This window comes from Tachypleus tridentatus, chromosome 6, assembly GCF_004210375.1.
Source record: "Tachypleus tridentatus isolate NWPU-2018 chromosome 6, ASM421037v1, whole genome shotgun sequence".
Lineage (NCBI taxonomy): Eukaryota > Metazoa > Arthropoda > Merostomata > Xiphosura > Limulidae > Tachypleus > Tachypleus tridentatus.
The window spans coordinates 154,527,351-154,548,910 of NC_134830.1; the positions used below are offsets into that span (position 1 = coordinate 154,527,351).

A 21,560-nucleotide genomic window follows, 5' to 3' on the forward strand; every position below is an offset into this window, starting at 1 on the left:
TTTTTATACTATGACATATACTCATTTTAACAAATGAAAGCAGTATCTATCAATCTAATAAAGTTCACAGTTGATGCTTTACCATCAGACTAATTAAACTTCGCTTTTGATACTACCATCTACAGTCAGAAATCATTATTCGATGTGATTTTAAATAATAATCTTAAATTAAAATATTTTTAGTCAACAGACACACACGTAAAATAAATCATTTTTATTTCCTTTTATATTGTCTGAGTCACACTAGATAGCACTATATTCCTGAAAAAAATTATTAAAATTTCCATTTACTAACTAAAATCCCAATTTCAAAACATTAAAAAACAATTAAACTTAAATTTATAGATTTCTACATTTTTTTCCAATTCCATTCCTAACATATAATATTTTATTGACCTATTTTTATCGTTTCCTTTTGAATATATTACAAAAGCAGCTATACTTTACTTTAACACTTCCATATTTACTGCATGGTTACAGTTTTACTATGATGCAGGAAAACAGTTTCATATGTTATTGTTGTATTTAATAAGATTCTTTAAAACTGTTAAAAGTTTTAGGAGTCCCCCGCTAGTACAGCAGTACGTCTGCGGTAATACAACGTTAAAATTAAGGGTTCGATTTCCTTCGGTGGACTCAGCAGATATCCTGATGTGGCTTTGCTGTAAGAAACGACACGCACCCTCAGATAGAGGGACAAAAGTTTGGTTCTCATACGCTAGTTCAATTAATTATGAAGTAAAACTTAAACAAATACGAATAATTTATGTAAATGAAAGATATTTCTGAAAAAAAAAGACCCATTCGAAAAATACCTTTTATTCTGTTTCGTTCAACATTCTGGGACAATATACAAAATTTCATTTGGGACGAGTTGAGGGGCTGGATGGTTTCTCCGAGAAACGATTTAGCAGCTGTGGAGGCCGATGAAGATACGATATGGCTCTTAGATTTTTTATAGATTACGAGCATCATAATCTAATCTCGAGGAACATACAAATTCAAATTCAAAACTTCATATTTCATCTTTGTTTTCGTGTTACTCTTCAGCTGCCACTTGGGTAGAGAGCTCGACTCCTAATCTGATGGTCGCAAGTTCGAATCCCCGTCACAAGAAATATGGTCGCTCTTTCAGCTATGTGGACGTTATAATGTGACGTGCAATCTCATTATTCGTTGTTAAAAGAGTAGCCCAGGACTAAGGGTGGGTGGTGATGACAAGTTGCCTTCCTTCTAGTCTTATACTGCTAAATTAGGGATAGCTAACGTAGAAAACCCTCGTGTTGCTTTTCACGAAATTCACAAACAAACGAAACTAAACCAAGTTTTAACTCTATTTCTAAAGGATACACCATCCCAAAACTGTAGAGAATGTTAACTTTCAGTATCAACAAACTTTACGTCAAAACAAAATTTGAATGATTATTTGTCTGTTGTTAAGCTGCATTTCTTTTATTAGCTTTTTTTATGTACGTTTAAGAGGCTCTTGTACATTCAGTTCTACGTAACAATGCTAGTTATTTTGACAACAAAGTTTATGTTACATCGTACGTCGTATTTAATGTAACCATGGAAATAACTTGTCCTTATGAAAATTTCAATACTTATGTTATAAATTCATTACAAACGACATTTACTTATGTTCATTGTGGTGGATATATCTCACGATTGTTTGAGGGTAAACACAAAGCTACGCAAAGGGCTATCTGTGCTTTGCTCACCACGTGTATCGAAAGCCGGTTTCTAGCTTTGTAAGTCCGCAGATATGTCTCTGTAACACTAGAGGGCGATATATTTCACGAAACAAAAAAAAAAAAAACCTCACTGAAAAGCCCAATTTTATTATCGTGGTAATAAAAAAAAAAAACGTACAAAGTAGATTGGGGTCTACAAAATATTAAACCGAGGTACCTTTGCTATTGTTATTAAATTTAAGAATATTGAAAAGGTGAAGACGAAACATATCCAGTTTAACGAAATATATATTTTTCGTATTTTCATGACTAAACACCAGTCGCACCAAACATATCGCCCCTTTCACCCGTGTGGGCATTATAATGTGACGGTCAATCCACTATTCGTTGTTAAAAGAGTAGCCCAAGAGTTGGCAGTGGGTGGTGATAACTATCTGCCTTCTTACATTGCTAAATTATGGACGGATACCGCATATAGCCCTCGTGTAGCTTTGCGCGAAATTCAAAAACAAACTAACTTATAACTATTCGTTATTTAATTAACTTCTTTAATTAGTTCATGACATATATTGTTTTACCTTTTATTAATAGATTGTACTCATGTGTGGATTGAGATAAAGCTTGCTTTGAACCTCTACGTTGTTATTTTTTGGAATATTTTCGTTAGTTTTTATTAACGACAAAACCGTAGGAAAAACAAAAATATCTTCATAAAGTTATTCTTTCGTCTCCTTATTGTATGTTATCTTTCAAGTTCCTGAAACAAAGATTTTCGTGATTCTTCGCATGTACACAAAAATATCATTAGGCTCACCTGGATCCTGAGATAAGAGTACAAGAAGGTTCCTGTGTGTAAGACGAGACGATTATAACAATGTTGATTGTTCAAAGAAAATTCGTTACCATTAACTTGGTTCTATAGCACTCGTCTGAAGAACGAGCGGTTCTTCCTCTTATTTACTGACGCTATACTCGCTTTACTTTGACCTTCGCTGGTAAAGCGGTAAGTCTACGGAGTTACAACGCTAAAATCGGAAGTTCGATTCCCCTAGGTGGACTCAGCAAATAGCCCGATGTGTCTTTGCTATAAAAAACACAAACACACACACTACCCGTTATAAACCTAGTGACGTCATTAAACAGGGACAGCAAACGAAACATAAATATGTAAGTAATATAATATTTTCATTCACAAAAATGTTTTGTTCCTGTTGACATGAACCCTAACTGGATAGTGCTGCTGTACTGTTCAGGACAGTTCACTTGGTTATTTCAAGTTATGTACACAAATACAGAAGGGTCTACTTTGGATATTTGTTCAACAGGTTTCGAAATATTCGGTATCATGGAACATAAAAAAATTTTAATTGGTAATTAGGGGTGGGATGTGTGATTCCGCTGAGAAAAGGCCTAATATCCTATACTTTGTATGTTCTCCGTTTGATAGGAAGTCGTTTTATATTATCATAAGAAGATATCTCTCAAAATAAATGAAACTCAACTTTTACAACGAAGTGTAAGAAACCTAAGTGTGATATATGTTCTGACGTCAAGTTTTAAGTATGACAGATTTAGTTTTTTCGGACATTGCAATAATTTCATTAGAATATGCAGATACTATTACTAAACCAACAGGCTACTCTAATAACTTGTGGCAGGGATGTTTTAAAATGAACCATATGAGAGTATCGTATAATGAACGATATTACTTTAACGTCACACCTACAACTTTGGGTGTTAGGCTTAACTAAGTCTGTTAAATATGACTGAGTCTTCACATTTCACGAAATTAAAAGTAAAGGTTTTACTCAGTGCCAACATGTTATTTTGAACGAAATCGAAATTCAAAACAAGTTGTTTAGTAAGATATCAGTTATCACACTGAGACTTCTACTCAGAACTTCCTAGTACACTACGCCCTTGACATTTTTCTAAACGTCTAAAAGTATTTGACCCTTAAACGCAAACGAGATGCTTAAAACTTCGTGTTTAAAGTAACATCAATAAAGATTGTTTTTAAATACTTCTAGCAACACTTAAACATAAGCATCAAGTGAATTGCTACATAATGAGAGAAAAACCGAAACGTAAAATTACTTTAAACTTGTTGTCTGGTAATCGAAATCGTTAAAATCATGTTTAAAAATATCGAACAAAACAAAGAAAATTTGCACTTGTTAATAATTCCATTTGAGTATTTCAATATTTTTATTTCTGGAAAACAAACTGAATGCAGTAATAAAAAAGTGAAAATTTTGTTTGTTTGTTTTTGGAATTTTGCACAAAGCTACTCGAGGGCTATCTGTGCTAGCCGACCCTAATTTAGCAGTGTAAGACTAGAGGGAAGGCAGTTGGTCAACACCACCCATCACCAACTCTTGGGCTATTCTTTTACGAAACAATACCGGAATTGACCATAATGTTATAACACTCACACGTGATGAAAAGGTGAACATGTTCGATAGCCGTGTTTGGGATCCGAGACAAGCACATTATGTAATAGTCGAACGCTACCTTTCTATCAGGTCACGCCATGTCTACGTGTTTAATAAAATATTTATTGTTTGTACTTCACGTTGTCTTGTTTTTTAATAATTTAAATAAAAGTAGATCAGCCTGGCATGGCCACGTGGTTAGGGCGCTCAACTTGTAATCTGAGAGTCTAGGGTTTGAATCCCCGTCACACCAAACATACTCTCTTTTTCGACCCTGGGGTCGTTATAACGTGAGAGTCAATCCCACTATGCGTTGGTATAAGAGTAGCCCAAGTGGTGATGACTAGCTGCCTTCCCTCTTGTCTCATACTGCTAAATTAGAGACGGCTAGCGCAGATAGCCCTTGTGTAGCTTTGCGCGAAATTCAAAACAAACCAAACCTTACACATTACACTAACATAGATATGTTGATATAAATACAGCTATATAATTCCTCACAAAATTTATTATATACATGTCTTATGAACTTGACAACTTTAATTAAGCCACTTCAAGCGTCTTTCATATCAATCACAGGTCGCATTAAGTAAATTATATATATATAAAGTAAGGTAATTTTTACATTCTTTTAGCAATAGTTTTTAACTGAAACATATCTTCATACCATACTTCAGAAGAACAAAATTGTCCAAGCAATAGAAGTTGAAGAGAGTTTTATTATAAAGGTCAAGAAACTTGTGAATGTGAGGCATACAAAACTATCTAGTACCGTGAATGTCATATAAAATTGTTGCTTTGGTTTGGTTTGAATTTCGCGCAAAGCTAGTCGAGAGTTATCTGAAGTAGCCTCCTTTTATCGCAGTGTAAAATAGGCAGAAAACAGCTAGTCATCACCACTCACTGCCAACTCTTGGGCTACTCTTTTACCAACGAATAGTGGGATTGATGTCAAATTGTAACGGCTCCACGGCTGAGAGGGCGAACATTTTGTTTTCACGGGGACACCAACCCGCGATCCTCAGGTTACAAGTCGAGATATAACAAGGGAATATTAACTGTTACAGACGTTTTTTTAACCTGTATCCTGTTACATTTTCATTCGTGTATAACATGAATTATGTTACATATGTTGAGACTGAGAGCCTTTAGCCACACTGATAATTATGTTATTGAGCTTCTCTTGGACTATTATTTTTCTGTTTTGTGTATATTTCATCAAATAACTATTTTTTTTTAATTTTATAATAGTCATAATCGTGGATAATCCTAATTTTCTTATTTTGTTGACTGTTTGTTAGAAGTAAGTTTCAAGTTAAAATACTAAAATTCAGACTCAGTTCCACTCTGTGTACAGAACGCAGATCGCCCATTGTTTGTGCTTGTGTACAAATGTCACCAATACATTGTTTTAATTCCTTTGAAATATAGATCAGTAACTTGGTTTGTTTTATATTATTTGTTTATGATCAGTTTATTTGTTTTATATTTTTTTATTTATGATCAGTAGATTTGTTCTATATTATTTGTTTATGATCAGTATATTTGTTTTATATTTTTTTATTTATGATCAGTAGATTTGTTCTATATTATTTGTTTATGATCAGTATATTTGTTTTATATTTTTTTATTTATGATCAGTAGATTTGTTTTATATTATTCGTTTATAAGTAGTAGATCTGTTTTCTGTTGTTCACTTATAATTGGTACATTTTTTATATTGTTTGTTTGTAATAATAAAAAATTAATGAATTTAAGAAAACCAAAATAAACGTGAAAGTAATCACTTACGTCGGTTATTTTACTTAGGGAAATGAAGGTTTTTTATTCATTGTTTATATTAATGTATGATTATCAATACCCCAGCGTTTTTTTCGTCAATTCTGATATCTTATAACATTAAAATTCAAACTTCGATACCCACAATAGGTGAGAAACAGCTAGATATTATGTAAAACTTTACATATAACGGCAAACAAATGGAGCATTAGATTATTACAGCTTCATAATAAAAATAATGTTAATTTGCTCCATAATATTTCTTTAGAACATTGGAAAACTAAATTGTATATCTTTGTGCCTTTTGTTTGAAAGCAATTAGAAATATTTCCATTCCTCTAATGGTACGAACAGTATTTCTTTAATCACTGAGATAAGTACTCCAGTTACTCAATTAATTATCTTAGTTTCGTCTCAACTTCTTGAGTTGTGTAGTTAGACCAAGTAGTCGCTGACGAAGCTATAAAATTTCACAGAGGAAAAAAAAACCTCCATTGTGCAAGGGTCCAACTAACTGAAACGTACAAATAGTTTTAAATAGATTTTCAACCCTTTAGATAATCACTCGGTTATTAAAAAACTTCTACACTCTGAAAAATTTATTTAAAAAAAAACATTATTTTCAAAAAGTTTTGAAAAATAAACAAACGAAAATTTAATCATATCCTCACTGTTATATCACTCCTCATTACCTGCCTTTTCTTGTCAGCTTTCCAACGCATACATTTTAATATCCTTACTATCTTGAACATCATAAAGTATTCTGAAGATATGTTTTAGTTAACAACTATTTCTAATACATAAAAGTGCGGATTGTATCCTTTGCTACAGGTGTCATTACATAAGTTCATGTGTAATACATATAAATCTATTGACTATTTGTAGGTTTCATATATTGTAAGTACGGAGTAACTTCCTATCAATTTCAGCTAACATTTTTTGTAATATATTTGGACGTACAAAGTATGAAATCAACTTTTTGTCTTCAGCTACATATATAATACTTGTTCTAACTTACATAACTCACTCGTACAATTTCCAACGGGAAATAATAATTTTTGTTAGTTATTCAGAATTCTATGTTTGAAAACTAACATTTCAGGTCCTACTCAATGAAGTTCAGAATGTCTGATATTGGTACGTTTCAAAATTTTCTAATGTTTACTGAGACTTAGGAGAATTTCTGGTCATCTACTTGAAGACACTGGTTTAATTAGTTCATAACAGTGACATGTTAAGCTAACCATTTATATTTAGACCTGTCTTTGTTGTTCGATTTTCTTGTTTAATTGGCGTAAATCGTTTGTATTTACTTATGCGAACAAAATTTGAAATCATTTTCACCTGCGTCTATTTAACTACGTTTTCATGGAATCCGATCGGAAATCGTGATGCTATCTTTAATATCCTTTAATTATAATAACAAATTTTTAAATTCTAACAATATATCGTCTGAATAAGGTGTCATAGTTCTTAGTTCCTTTTTGTATCACCCTTACAGGACATCAGATTGCTGTTACCTGATTTGTCATGTGAAATGACGTAATATTTTCCGAACCACCGTCATCGAAATTATCGCGACAACTTACGTCAAAAGATTTGTCGAACAATATTACTTCTTCTTGTAATCAAACTATCAATCGAACATACTGTAAAAATTCGAAAATTATTCACATATCTCAAGATAATATAAGATTCAATATATTCAATATTGTTTATCTACGTCCTACATTGTTAACTTAAGTCTAAGTTCAGCTACGACTACTGCTTAATATATCGTTAAAAGCTTCTAGCACACCAAGTGTTTCATCAATAGAGCTAACATTAACTCTGGTAATGTCATTTGTGGGTCTATGTACAACTACTTGGAAACAAAATTTCACTCGTTTCTAGTAGGGGTAAGGATTACTTCTGGTGGAGTTGGTACACGACCACGTGATCTAAGGTAATAATCATGGGTAACAGTATCATCTTACGTCGTCATAGATGTTCTTGATACACAGACTCTGTTACTTGTCCTAGATACTAATGTGGTATAAGCGTCTTCTAACTCTTAATTTTCTGTCTAGGCTTTACTTATCTCTTCATTGTTATAAGATAAATCTAATGTATTCGAATAATAAGATTGGACTTTAATATTTTCTTTTTTGTCAGTTGTATAGTTTTCATCAATTATATATTCCTAAAGATATGATTTCCTTTCCTCAGTTTCTTCAATCTATTAACATGTACCAACTGTTTTCTTTTTTTACACATTTTGTATTCTCAAAATAGATTAAACTTGTTTGTTTAAGTGCTCTGAAAGTGTTTTTCCACAGTTTTACTTATTTCTTGGTGTTTCCTCTCTTAACGATTAGGGTATATAACAACAATTTATATAATAATTTTATATCATTAGTTTCGTCTTTTAATTTGTTTGTTTCTCTCTATCTTGAGCATGTTGTATTAAATGTTTTTTTAATTATCTCAAAGGCTAACTGCAGTCTCTGTAAAAGCTCAGTCTTGTAATCATAACCTTCTGCATGATAAAATATTTTTATGGTCATTATCTCTTGCTTTGGCAACAGTACATCTCTACCATGTAGTAGAAAAAAACGGACTTTCCAGAGTAGACTCATTTTCATCACTTTTGTAATAAATGAACCAGCTCTTCCCCAGTTTTATTATCTTTCTCACAGTATTGAGAGATTATATCTAGGAAAGTTCTGTAGAATATTTCTAGTAATACCGTAGCAGCTGGATGGAAAGCAGTTGTTTCAGTTTTCTGGACACATAACAATTGATCAATGTAATTTTCTAACGTAGAAACGAAGTTACCATCTCTATCCATCAGAAAGTATTGGGTTACACCGTGTCTCGCTATTATGTTATTTGCAAATGCTTCAGCAATCGTTTCCGCTTTTTGATGAGGCAGCAAGTTATTTATTAACTCATCTTTATTTTGTTCACTAATCTCATAATCTAAATCACAAATTATTAGCCCATTCACTCACGTTAAATCAACAGATCAATTTTAATATTTAATTGGAATTAAGCAGGATTGGTGACAGTCGAAGCTTTTTTTTGATAATACAGTTATTTTATAAGATACCATGGTATCTTTCCATTATTTTATTTTAAGAAATTGAAGAAGTGGCGGTAAGACTAATTAAATTCACTGTTGATGCTTTACCATCATCTACAGTCAGAAATCTTTATTAGATGGGATTTTATCATAATCTTGAATCAAAATTTCATTTGTCGACAGGCACACACACAACAAAGTTTTTTTTAAACTGTTTAAGTCACACCAGATATCACTATATTCCAGACAATATTTGATAGGAGATATTTATTTATCAAATGAAATCATGGTTTTAAAACAATTAAAAAAATAAAACTTAAGTTTATATATTTCTCCATTTTTGTCAATTCCAGTCCCAACATACAATATTTCTATTGACATATTTTCGTCGTTTCCTTTTCAATAATGAATTGAAACTGTGTTGTAGAACAGTGTATTTGGCTTTACTTTACGTTAACACTTCCATATTTCCTGCATGGCTACAGATTACCTGCGATAAAGGAAAACAATGTACCATATTATTTTACAATTTAATAAGATTCATCAAAACTGTTAAAGGTCAAACAGTATTTATATATTCACTAGCTTTTGATCTAATGACCCAGAAAGGATCAAAATTTAATAAGAAATCTATCGAGTCATTCGATATAACATAACCTATATAACAGGTATTATAATTAATAAAGAAATTGTAACTATTCTTAAAAGAAGAATAGAACATTCCATAAGAAGCACGTACCAATTACTCGGAAACAAGCTGATAAAGTAAAGTAAATATTCACATCGATTTTAGATCTGTTTACAGCTCTTTATTGAAACACCAATGAAACTTATTTAATGAGAACATGAGTTGTTATTCACACATACTATACCAACTGTGAAACAATTGTTATTAAATAAGTATCTGACAATAAATAATTAGCGTTTGGAAAGTTTATTTATATTCAGTTGTGTTTGTGTGTTTTGTTGTTGCAAAGCTATATCGGTCTGCTGAGGTCCCTATATATTCAGTTGTCTGTACTATGAAAATAGAACACTATATCATTAAGAAATAATTATTGGACTCACCGTACAACGTATACTTTAAGTAAAATGTTAAATTTTCACCTAAATAGCATTAAATAAACTTATTTATAAAGTTTCACATAACATAACGTAACTGTACCTAACCTAAACTCGTTTGGAGTGTGACAAACAAATAAATAATAATAATGTATAACATTAAAAGAAACAAATTATTAAGTTTTTAATAATTCAGATTGAAACGAAGGGTAACGAATAACTCTGTGTTTTACTTTTGGAAAAAAAAAGTAATATAAACCTCATAAGGCTTTTCAACATGATACCGTACTTTGAAAGTACATCAGTGTCAGAAAGAAAACTGAAAACATTTCTATAAAGTTTGTCGCGTTGAGTTGTGACTTAAATTCGCTTGTCAATACATCTGGAGAAGAATCTAATTATAAAGTATGACCTTTGTATAATTTGAAATCAGGAAATAGTAATCTGGGTTATAACAGTTTCGTAACTCAGAGCTGTGGCCTTCACTGTGATTGCGTATTTATAATACGCTATAAAAGTTCGTAAATTTGAAGAACACTATCGACATAACGAACTTACTTAGAGCCGATATCAAGGTCTTTTTACTTATTGCGCTGGAAAGAAGATGAGACTAGTGGTAAGTGTTTTACAGCTTATTCTGTAAGTTACTTATCGGTTAAACTCTAGCACAGTTCACCGGAAACAAATAGTTGTATTTGTGGCATGGTATCATTCCAGTATAAGAAGTGGAAAATAATATCAGATAAATAGACCAAAATTAATTTCTGCTCATTAGAGACCTGATTTAATTACATTGTTAGTGAAATATAAATTGATAACATAATTCTTAGAAAGGTGTTCAATTGGGTCTACAAAATTTCCTCACAGAAGAAGCAAGCAGTTTGTTTTTTTAATGGTCATAGTTTCAAGAAAAATTATTTATTTTTTTACAGAATTTCATTCTACTTTTGGTGATTACGGTCTACACTGTAGGAAGTTACGTTGAAAACGGAAGTGACAAAATAACCCGAAACATCAACAATGGTTATGGTTGTTACGGAGATATAGGGGGAAATACTAGAGCTCTTGGCAGATGTGGGAATAAAAGTGGTTTTGATAAGAAAAAAGATTTCAGAATATATAATGGTAATGGAAGATACGAGAAGAATATGTTTAGAAGAGACCCAGACGTAGGCTTGGTTTTTGACAGTGACCCTAACTTAATAGATGGGTTAACAAGAGAAACACGAAAAGCAAGACAAATACATCTCGGTGGAGGAACAAGAAGTGATATAAGATTGGATAGTGAGCTAAGAATGAATGACAGTCTACATTTGGACGCATAAAATCGTATTGATGGTGGGAAATTGGTAACAACTCACTTAATTTCATTGTTTATGTTATTATAAATAAGTAAGAATATCAACATTTAAAAACGGATATGTTTCAAAGTTTCACTTTTCAAATAATAAAGTTAATCAATTTATCCACTTGGCCATACCTCTCGAAGCATATATCTGAAGATTGCTTATTGAAATCCTTATCGTATTAAACATACTTGTTCTCTCATGGGCAAAAGAGTAGTAGAGTAGTTTCAATATTCGTGACTTATTTTATGTCTTTTTTATCAATGTGAACATTATCTCACATGATATAAGAATGTTTAGTCTGGTCTTTTAATAACTATCACACCGCATCGTCACTGCTTTGTTAACGTTTGTAAGAAGCTGCATTGTTAACTTTACTGTTTTCAAAATTGTTGAATATTTAAAGAGTTTTCAATTGCTCAGTGTTAGTATAAGTAATAAGTTTTCTAAGTAATGTGTAATGTCTGAGAGCTTAAATTTTATACACATTAGAAAAACGAATTGGTATGAAATGAGAAATATTAGAGCACCAGTACACTTTGTTTATTTAATATATGAAGCTACACAGAGATGTATGTGAACTTTGTTTATCGTTGAGAACTTACATCAGATATTAGCGATTTAAGTCACTAAAGTTATTGATAAGTCGTTGGGAGAAGAGAAAGGACTGTTATTGTTGTGCATCATAAGTAATCTTCAGTTTTATTAAAGGATAATATTGGAACATTTTAACATCTAATTTACAATTAGCTGTAATAGGAAGTAGGAGGAGATTCATAAATAGCGTTTGTGATATATTATTTGTTACACAAGATCCCACTGGTATATATATATATATGTTATAATAAAATAACTTACATCAACATGGACAGTTTTGTCCTTTTAATTCAACTTATATTAAACTGGATATATGTTTTTTCTTTTTACAGCTTCTTAGAATCTGGATTATCGCCGATAGAAATGATGTTGTGAAATCTTTCCTTTGTTCAATAAACCAAGGGTTCAATATAACCCTTAGGTTATATTATGAAAGACAAATATATTGAAATTACTGTAATCTGATTTTTGATATAAATAAATTTTGCATTGAAATTCAGTTTGATTTTAACGTAAGAGAAAATAAAGAACAATAAAGTAAATAAAGTAAGAAATAAAGTGTAATTTATAGTTAAAAGAAAACTTTTGTTAATCTGTTTGTCTCTGTGTTTCTTCTTTAACAGGAACACGTTTCGATACAGAATCAAATGCTTAGTTAGGCTAGCTTCTTATTAGAATATTTTGACAAAATTATTTGAATAACGAAATTAATCAATGGGATTATTAAAGAAAAACCTCACGTGTAGTTTTATAATATTTAGACTCGTTTATTAATTCCACAGCAGAGTTAGTTTCAACTTATAAACTGAATAAAATTTGATACGTATAAAGACAATGTTAAGTTTATGATGGACAGTGTTTACCAGAAGTGTAATATTTTTGACATCTTTTACAGAAACTAACAGATATGTGGGAGAAAATGATATACACTTTTAAGTACCAGTGTGAAACACATCTTAAATATTTTTTACCAAAAGATGGCAGCATCATTTATAAATAAATGTTTTTTTATATTTTAGAATAACTTGTTCTTAATATTTAACAAAAGGTTTTTTAAACATTCTTCAAGAAATGTTATATCGATATTGACTTTACAGTGACAACCAAATTTCATTTTCGTCACTACAATTAATAAATCTCAGGATGAAACATTTGACCGTGTAGCAAAAATATTTCTTCATGTCGACTTGAAGACGAAAGGCGGAAGCCTTTCGGAACGTCCTCCTTCTCACTTGTGTTCCCACAACAATCAGTTGCTGTCCATTCTACATAGTTCATCATATTTTATAGTTTTATTCCCGTCTTTTTTTGTGTTAAATCAATCTAATACAAGTTCAAACACTGGGAGACATACACGGGAGATGAAAAAATATACACAATAATTTTTTTTCGTGAAATACTAAGAAACGAAAGATCTTGTTTTTTTCAAACTTCTCATAATGTAATTCATTTAAAAATATGTAGATTAAATACTTATTTAGAAAAAAACTTTCTGAAACAAAATAAATAAATTTTATAATGACCATGTTCATAAAACAGAGGAGTTATAGAAAATATGTGGAAAACAAAACACATTTAAGTTGTGTGATAACTATTCACACAGCTAAATTAATTATAGTTTCAATTTTCAGTTGAACAATAACATGTTGGTAAACAACGACGTGTGAATATAAGGAATTTATCTATTGGGTAAACATGTACTATGTCCCATCCCGGGGAAACAAAATCACTTTATTATATGTTTTATGTCATCGTTCAAGTTCCTAAAACAAAGTTTTTCGTGATTCTTCGTATGTACGAAAAAATAAAATTAAGCGCACCTGGATCCTGAGACAAGACTATAAGAAGGTTCATGTTTCTAAGGCAAAACGATTGTAATAATTTGGGTTTTTCAAAAAAAAAAATCTAAACAATTAACCTTATTAACTAGGTTGTATGGAAATCATACGAAGAGCGAGCGGTTCTTCATATTTACTGACGAAAGACACAAAAATTAAAACTTGCCACAACAGAAAAGTTGTTGCACGAAGTCGATAGTTCTTACTGCACGTTGTTTCTGCTGGTACAGCGGTACGTCTACGAACTAACCATGCTAAAATCGGGGATTCGATTCCACGCCAGTAGGGTATACTTGTAATATGTCTTCCACTGGTATCGAAACGTTCAGGATTCTAGAACATTATATAATATATAACTGCGGATTAGGGAGTAAGAAGGGTGTGTTCCTCTGAGAAAAGGCCTATTATGCTATACTTTGTATGTTTTGCTTTTGATAAGAAGTCGTTTTTGTACTATCATAAGAATATATGTCACAAAAATTTCAAACTCAACTTTTACAACGAAGTGTAAGAATTCTGAATATGATTTATGTTTTGACGTCAAGTATCACAGATTTATTTATTTCGGACATTGCAATAATTTTATTAGAATATGCAGATATTGTTACTAAACCAACAGGCAAGTCTAATAACTTGTGCCATTAATGTTTTGAAATAAACAATATGACAGTATCGTATAATATTCCGTGTTAGGCCTAACTTAGCCTGTTAAATTTGACTGAGCCTTCACATTTCACGAAATTAAAGGTAAAGATTTCACACATATTGTTTTGAAAGAAATCGAAACTCATAACAAGTTGTTTAATTAGATATCAGTTATCACACCAAGTCTTCTTCTCAGCCCTTCGACCCTTAAACGCAAACGAAATGATGAAAACTTCGTGTCTAAAGTTACATCAATAAAGAATGTTTTAAATGTATTTGAAATTGTTTTTCTCATGAATTCAAACAGAAATTGGATCCTATTAGCCTTGGAATGACCTTTAGGCAATTTTTCAGACTCATTTATACAAGATTCTTTTGAATATGATAAGCATCTTGAAGAGTATATGTTTTGGAACGAATAAAAAAGTACTTCTTTTGCAACTGACGTTTAAATTGACGTCAAAACACGAGATAAACAACATCCAATCATCTCATAGTTAAGTGGTTTTTATTAGCAAGTGTTCCGTTTTTTATCCTGGTTTCTAAACCAGGATAAGTGTTTAACAACACTTAAACATAAATATCAATTAAATTGCTGCATAATGATATAAACAACAAAGCTTAAAATTACTTAAAATCGTTGTCTGGTAATCGAAATCGTTAAAATCACGTTTATCAAGATCGAACAAAATCCAAGAGAATTTCAACTAGTTTATAATTCCATTTGAGTATTTTAATATTTTTGTTTCTGAGAAACAAACTGAATGCACCAATAAAAAAGTGAAAAACAAGTAACAAAAATATTTTATAATTTACACATTGTTTACCACAAAACCCTAATGTCTTAAGTGTTCAGATTACATTTTAAAATGAAACATTTGTACGTACTGATTTGTGAGGAATATTTCTATGGTGGGAAAATTACATAAAGATTTGTGAATGGAGAATTTAAGAAAGTTATTCAGAAGAAACAAGCGAGGGAGAAATGTAACTTATCTATAGATTTCCAATTTCTGAGACGTTGTTTCAGATAAAAAGTTGCTAACCGGTAGTTCACTGATGTTTACCGAACCTTAACATTTATCCACATAATATAACCAAAACTACCTGAAACATGTTATTAATGTAATTATAAATTTATTAAAATGTAATTTTCCTTTGCACGAACTGACGATATAACACGATAATGATTATTTGGCTTGATGTCGGTCTTTGAAAGTACATCAGTCTCAAAAAGAAAATTAACAAATATTTTCTAAAATGTTATAGGTTTGATTTATCTTCGTTTGATAGTCTATCTAGTTAAAAGCCAAATATAAGTTACGTTTTTTGTTGTTAATTAAAAGCCAATAAATATGAATTTGCGTCATAGATGTTTTGTTCATCACAGGTGTGGCCTTAAGTATGATTGTGTCATATCAAACCACAAAAGAAATACGTACCTTGATATAATCAACTAACTAACAACCGATATCAATGTCTTTTACCTTATTGTTGTCTAATGAACATGAGGATAGTGGTAAGTGTTTTACAGTTTATTCTATCTGTTCATTATTGACCAAACTGCAAAACAACTCACCGAAGACAAATAGTTTTATATGTTGCATGGTATCATTTCCTTATGAAAAGTGGCAGTCCTAAACGTAGAATAATGTGAGATAATACAATTAAAATTAATTTCCTATGATAAGAGACCTGATCTCATTATAGAATAGTGTTAGTGAAATGTAAATTGATAACGTAATTCTTAAAAGGGTATTCAAATTTAGTATAACAGAATTCCCAGTGAAACATCACTGTGACAAATGTTCTCATCTTATATGGAAATGAATAATTGTGTTTAATTGATATTTAAACTAATCTATTTAAAAATAACTCTCAATAAAAGTTAAAAGCTTTAAGGGGAAAATGCTCTGCGATAGATCAGTCAATATATTTGTGTTTGAGTATACGCCTGTCTGTGTAAAAAAAACAACTTTGGACACACAAACTTCTGCAATGAGAGAGTAGATTATTTAAATTTGTCATAATTCGTGGAAAGTTAAATTTTGATTTTAATTTTTATTATAGGTTTTCGTTTTGCTTTTAGTTACTCCTCTCTGCACTGTAGAAAGTTATGCTAAAAACGGAAATAACGATAGAAACCAGAACATCCAAGATGGTTGCCGTTATCACGGAAACAAAAGGGGAGATGTGAGCAGTAATGACAGACATGGATGTAACGGTGATCCAGGTTTTCATAAAGTAATGGAAATATGGGAAAGAATAAGAAAGGGTTAGGAAGAGATACAAGTGGAGGTTCAGACTCTCACATTGGCGTGAGAGGTGATGGAAGTTACGACACTAGGTTGGGAAACGAAAGAGTATTGGATAGTGAACTAAGAAAGGTTGATGGTCAAAATGTGGGTGCAGGAAATCGTAATGGCAGAGGATAATTGGTAACATGTAATTTAGGTGACTATAAATTATTGAGCATTTTAAACTTTAAATACAAAAATTTTGTGAAGCTTCACTTTTCTCGAAAGAATGTTAAAAAAATTAACTTTCTGGTCGTGTCGATTGATTCGTAGCGTAAAGGTCGTGGCTTCAAATATCCGTCACACGAAACATGCCCACTTTCTTAGGTGTAGTGTTGTTATATTGGTAACGGTCAGTACTACTATTCGATGGTAATATACTAGCCCAGAAGCTGTTTTTCACTGATAAATTAGAAACGGAAAGCGCAGATAGCCATAATTTAACCCTATGTGAAATTAAAAAGAAGAAACAAACTAAATCAGGAATACAAAATTGAGAGGAGATAAAATGATTAAACAGTTTATAATTTTTTATAGAAACTTATTGATTGACCTACATTTATCCCCAAGAGGCACAGCGAGAAGTTTGTGGACTCACATCACTGGAAATAGCGTTTTGATAATCGTTGTGGACAGGCAGAGACAGTCCTCTGAGAAGCTTTGTGACCAATTTCATATATTTAATGCCTGACATTTAGAATTAAACCTTCATGATTATGGTTGCAAATAAGGCTGGAATATAACTTAATATATATATCCACGGAAGTAAAGTGTAAGTTCACAGATTTACAACAATATAATTTGGGATTTAATTCTTAGCAGCGGACAGACTGCAGTGTTTTCACATTTTCGTGCATCAGTCACATTAAGACATTCTTATACAAAATATGTTACACGATAATACTTCATCTCACGTAATAACGTCTTTTAAAATTCCTGACTCATAGAATACTTTATTGTTTGATGTTTTGTTTTTTAATTTCGCACAAAGCTACTCTCGCGCTATCTGTGCTAGCCATCCCCAATTTAGCAGTGCAAGAGTAGAGGGAAGGCAGCTAGTCATCACCACCCACCGCCAACTCTTGGACTACTCTTTTACCAACGAATAGTGGGATTGACTATCATATTATAACGCCTCCATGGCTGGGAGTGCGAGCATGTTTGGCATAACTCGAGCGCGAAACCGCGACACTCAGATTACAAAGCGCACGCTTTAACGCGCTAGGCCCTGCCTGCCAAGCCCCTACAAAATTAATAAAATACATGAAGGAAATAGTTTATAGTTTTCTTAAAAGATGAAATACCACAATCCCTTAATAATAATTAAAATTAAGTAAATAATAACTTACTTACACCATCATGACACTTTATGTGATTTAATTCAATTTATATGAAACTTGATAAGTTTTATAATTTTACACTTTCTTAGGACCCGGATTCTCGTCGGTAAAAATGAATTAAAAAAACAATTTGAATTGTAACAAGTTTGATTTTTTAGAATAAAAAATGAAATGTAATATATATTTAAAAGAAATCTTTCATGAATTTGTTTGTCCGTGTGTTTCTCCTGTACCAGTAACAAGGTTCGATACAAAATCATATGCTTACATGGGGTAGTTTCTTTAGAATACATTTCCAGTACTGACTCAGGAAAACTTGAGCGTTAATGTTATATTATAAAAATATTGAGATAAAAAAAAGTGAATTGAATCACTAGTCCCATGACCTTTAGCATAGTATAAGCTATACAAATATGTTTCTGTAAATAATATAAAGTATCCAATGGTGTTTCTGTAAATAATATATACAATACAAGGGTGTTTCTGTAAATTATTTAAACTATACAAGGGTGTTTCTGTAAATAATATAAACTATACAAATATGTTTCTGTAAATAATATAAACTGTACAAGAATGTTTCTGTAAATAATATAAACTGTACAAGAATGTTTCTTTAATTGGTGCAAACTATACAAGGGTGTTTCTGTAATTAATATAAACGATCCAAGTATGTTTCTTTAAATAGTTCAAACTATACAAATGTGTTTCTGTAAATAATATATACTATACAAATATGATTCTGTAAATAGTATAAACTATACAAATATGTTTCTGTAAATAATATATACTATACAAGGGTGTTTCTGTAAATAGTATCAACTATGGAAGGGTGTTTCTGTAATTAATATAAACGATCCAAGTATGTTTCTTTAAATAGTGCAAACTATACAAATGTGTTTCTGTAAATAATATATACTATACAAATATGATTCTGTAAATAGTATAAACTATACAAATATGTTAATGTAAATAATATATACTATACACATATAATTTTGTAAATAGTATAAACTATACAAGTATGTATGATCAGGATGAATTAAAGCAAGGGGGAATCTTCAATAGTTGCGGCACTTGAAATTATTTTAGGAAGGGTTAAAGTTAATTAATATATGAGACCTTTCCTCTCATTTTTATTTACTATAGTTTTGTGTGCTAGTAATACAATGTGTGGAACATGCTCACTGCCGATTCCATTTGATTACTCATCATACCTCTGCTAACCTACCCTCAATTTGAAATTCTTCCAGTCATGACAAAAGTAAATTAACCTATAAGAATTGGGCGTGATCAAATAGAACATTTGAGGTGTTTGACTTCTTGAATTGGAAACTATAATTGAAACTCAAATTAGTCAAGAAATGACGGAGTTGCGAGGAAAACGTTTCGTATTTGAAAAGTCGGAGCAGTTTTATGAGCCGCTAAGCCACAGCTGGAAAATATATGTTCATTGCATTGATTGAGTACAAACAGTTTATATGTTTCATTGACGTATAGCTAAATATGTTCTGATAAATATTGAGAACAATACAATGCATAACCTACCATAAGAGATTCTCCACACACCCCTAGAAAATTATAACAATTAACAATAACTACGTTAATATCTGTGTATTACTAAATTGAATGTTTACGGTCATGTTTTCCAGACTTCTAGTAGTAAACAGTGTGATTTGATTCCCCGCTTTAGTCATGGTTGAGATAGTCCAGGATGTAGCTTTGTATCAAAACAACAAAAACATCAATGAAACTGAATTTTATAATTATATTTCACGTTCCATACTCTAGCATCTCATATATAATACAGTGAAGTTTCAACAAGGCAAATTTGTAAGCTGAATTTGTCTTCGTATCCATGACGTAAGCTTTTGTAACAAGTTACATTAAACAAGTAAGGTTTATTATTGTTACATCTCTTGATGTTGGTAAGTAGATATATTAAAACCAACAATGTATGAATTGATCTATTTATGATCTGATCATTTTTAAATTCTCAAAAATTATCTGACCATCATTTTTATTTAGGAAAGTCGTAGTTTCTCTCTTAAGAAGTTCAGTTTTTACAAACTTGCTTCGTTTCGTTATACTGATTGATATATTTTGAAAATAAAAACTTGAATAACGACATTAATTCAATTCGTTTATTAAAGAAAAACTAAATGTAGTTTTATGATATTTAGATTCATTTGTTGATGCCACGGTGTAATGAATTTCAGCTTCTAAACTGAACAAATTTTGGATATATGTAAAGACAGTGTCTTGTTTATGATGAACAGTTTTTACAAGAAACGTAATATGTTTGAAATCATTGATAAAAATTTGTGGTATTATATGCTGAGAACATTTGTCACAGTGCTGTTTTACTGGGAAATATCTTACACTAAATTTGTATATTTTCTGAACACTTTGTTATCAATTTTAATTTCACTAAATATCTCCCATAACGATACTTGGTATCTTATCATCAGAAATTAGTTTTAGTCTAATTATCTGGCATTACACTTCATGGAGGGCTGCCACTTCTCTTACTGAAATGATACCATGCAACAAATATTTGTTTTAAGTGAGTTGTATTGCTGTTTAATCGATAATTAACTTGTAGAATAAACTGTAGAACCCTTATCACTGTCCTTATGTTCATTGGACTGCGATTTGGTAAAATACGTTGATATCAGCTGTTAGTTAGTTGGTTATGTTAAAAGTATTTTTCTACTATTCGTATTTACATATTGTGGTGATATGACACAATCACACTTAAGGCCATAGCTGTGAGTTACGAAACTGCTTTGATGAAACTTTCTACTCATTGGTTTTTACGTCGTACTCTATAATTAACTTTTTCTTCAGATGTATTGGCAAACGAATATAAATCAACGTCATAAATTTTATAGCAATGTTTTTAATTTCTTTCTGATACTGATGTATTTTTAAAGTCCGGCATCATGCCAAATAATGATAATGGTTTTTATATCGTCAGTTCATACTAAAATAAATTACAGAGTTTTTGTTTCTCTTCATCAATATCTGAATTATTTGTTTTCTATTATATCACTTTATTATTATTTATTTATCTGTCATACTGAAACGTTCCTTTAGAGTTTAAGTTAGGTACAGTTACGTTATGTTATGTGAAAGTTTCCTCCTTAGTTTAGGTTTAGCTACTTTAAGTGAAAAGTTTACAAATGAATATAAATAAATTTTCCGAACGCTTTATTGAGAGGAACTTATTTTATAATATATTTTGTTTAGTTGGTATAGCATGTATAATTTACAACTAATGTTCTAATTATATACGATTTTTATGCACGTTAAAGTTTCAATTAAGAACTGTTTTAAGATTATATGAACAGATCTGAAATCATTACAAATGTTTAATATACTTTACTCTCTTGTTTTCAATTCATTCATACGTGCTTCGTAAAGTATGCTCTGTTGTTCTTTTAAGGTTAGTTTCACTAATTTTACT

The 21,560-nt window shown here is 31.0% G+C and overlaps 2 protein-coding genes across 2 annotated transcripts in view; both read left to right on the forward strand.

Moving 5' to 3' along the window:
- LOC143254148 (uncharacterized) overlaps window positions 1-21,560 on the forward strand; it is a 420,077-nt gene that overhangs the window by 294,407 nt on the left and 104,110 nt on the right. The window lies entirely within an intron of this gene.
- LOC143254153 (uncharacterized) lies at window positions 10,330-12,469 on the forward strand. The gene is made up of 3 exons (XM_076508954.1): window positions 10,330-10,647; window positions 10,964-11,380; window positions 12,307-12,469. Exons 1-2 carry the CDS (start codon window positions 10,636-10,638, stop codon window positions 11,354-11,356), a joined length of 405 nt encoding a protein of 134 aa, XP_076365069.1. The 5' UTR covers window positions 10,330-10,635; the 3' UTR covers window positions 11,357-11,380; window positions 12,307-12,469.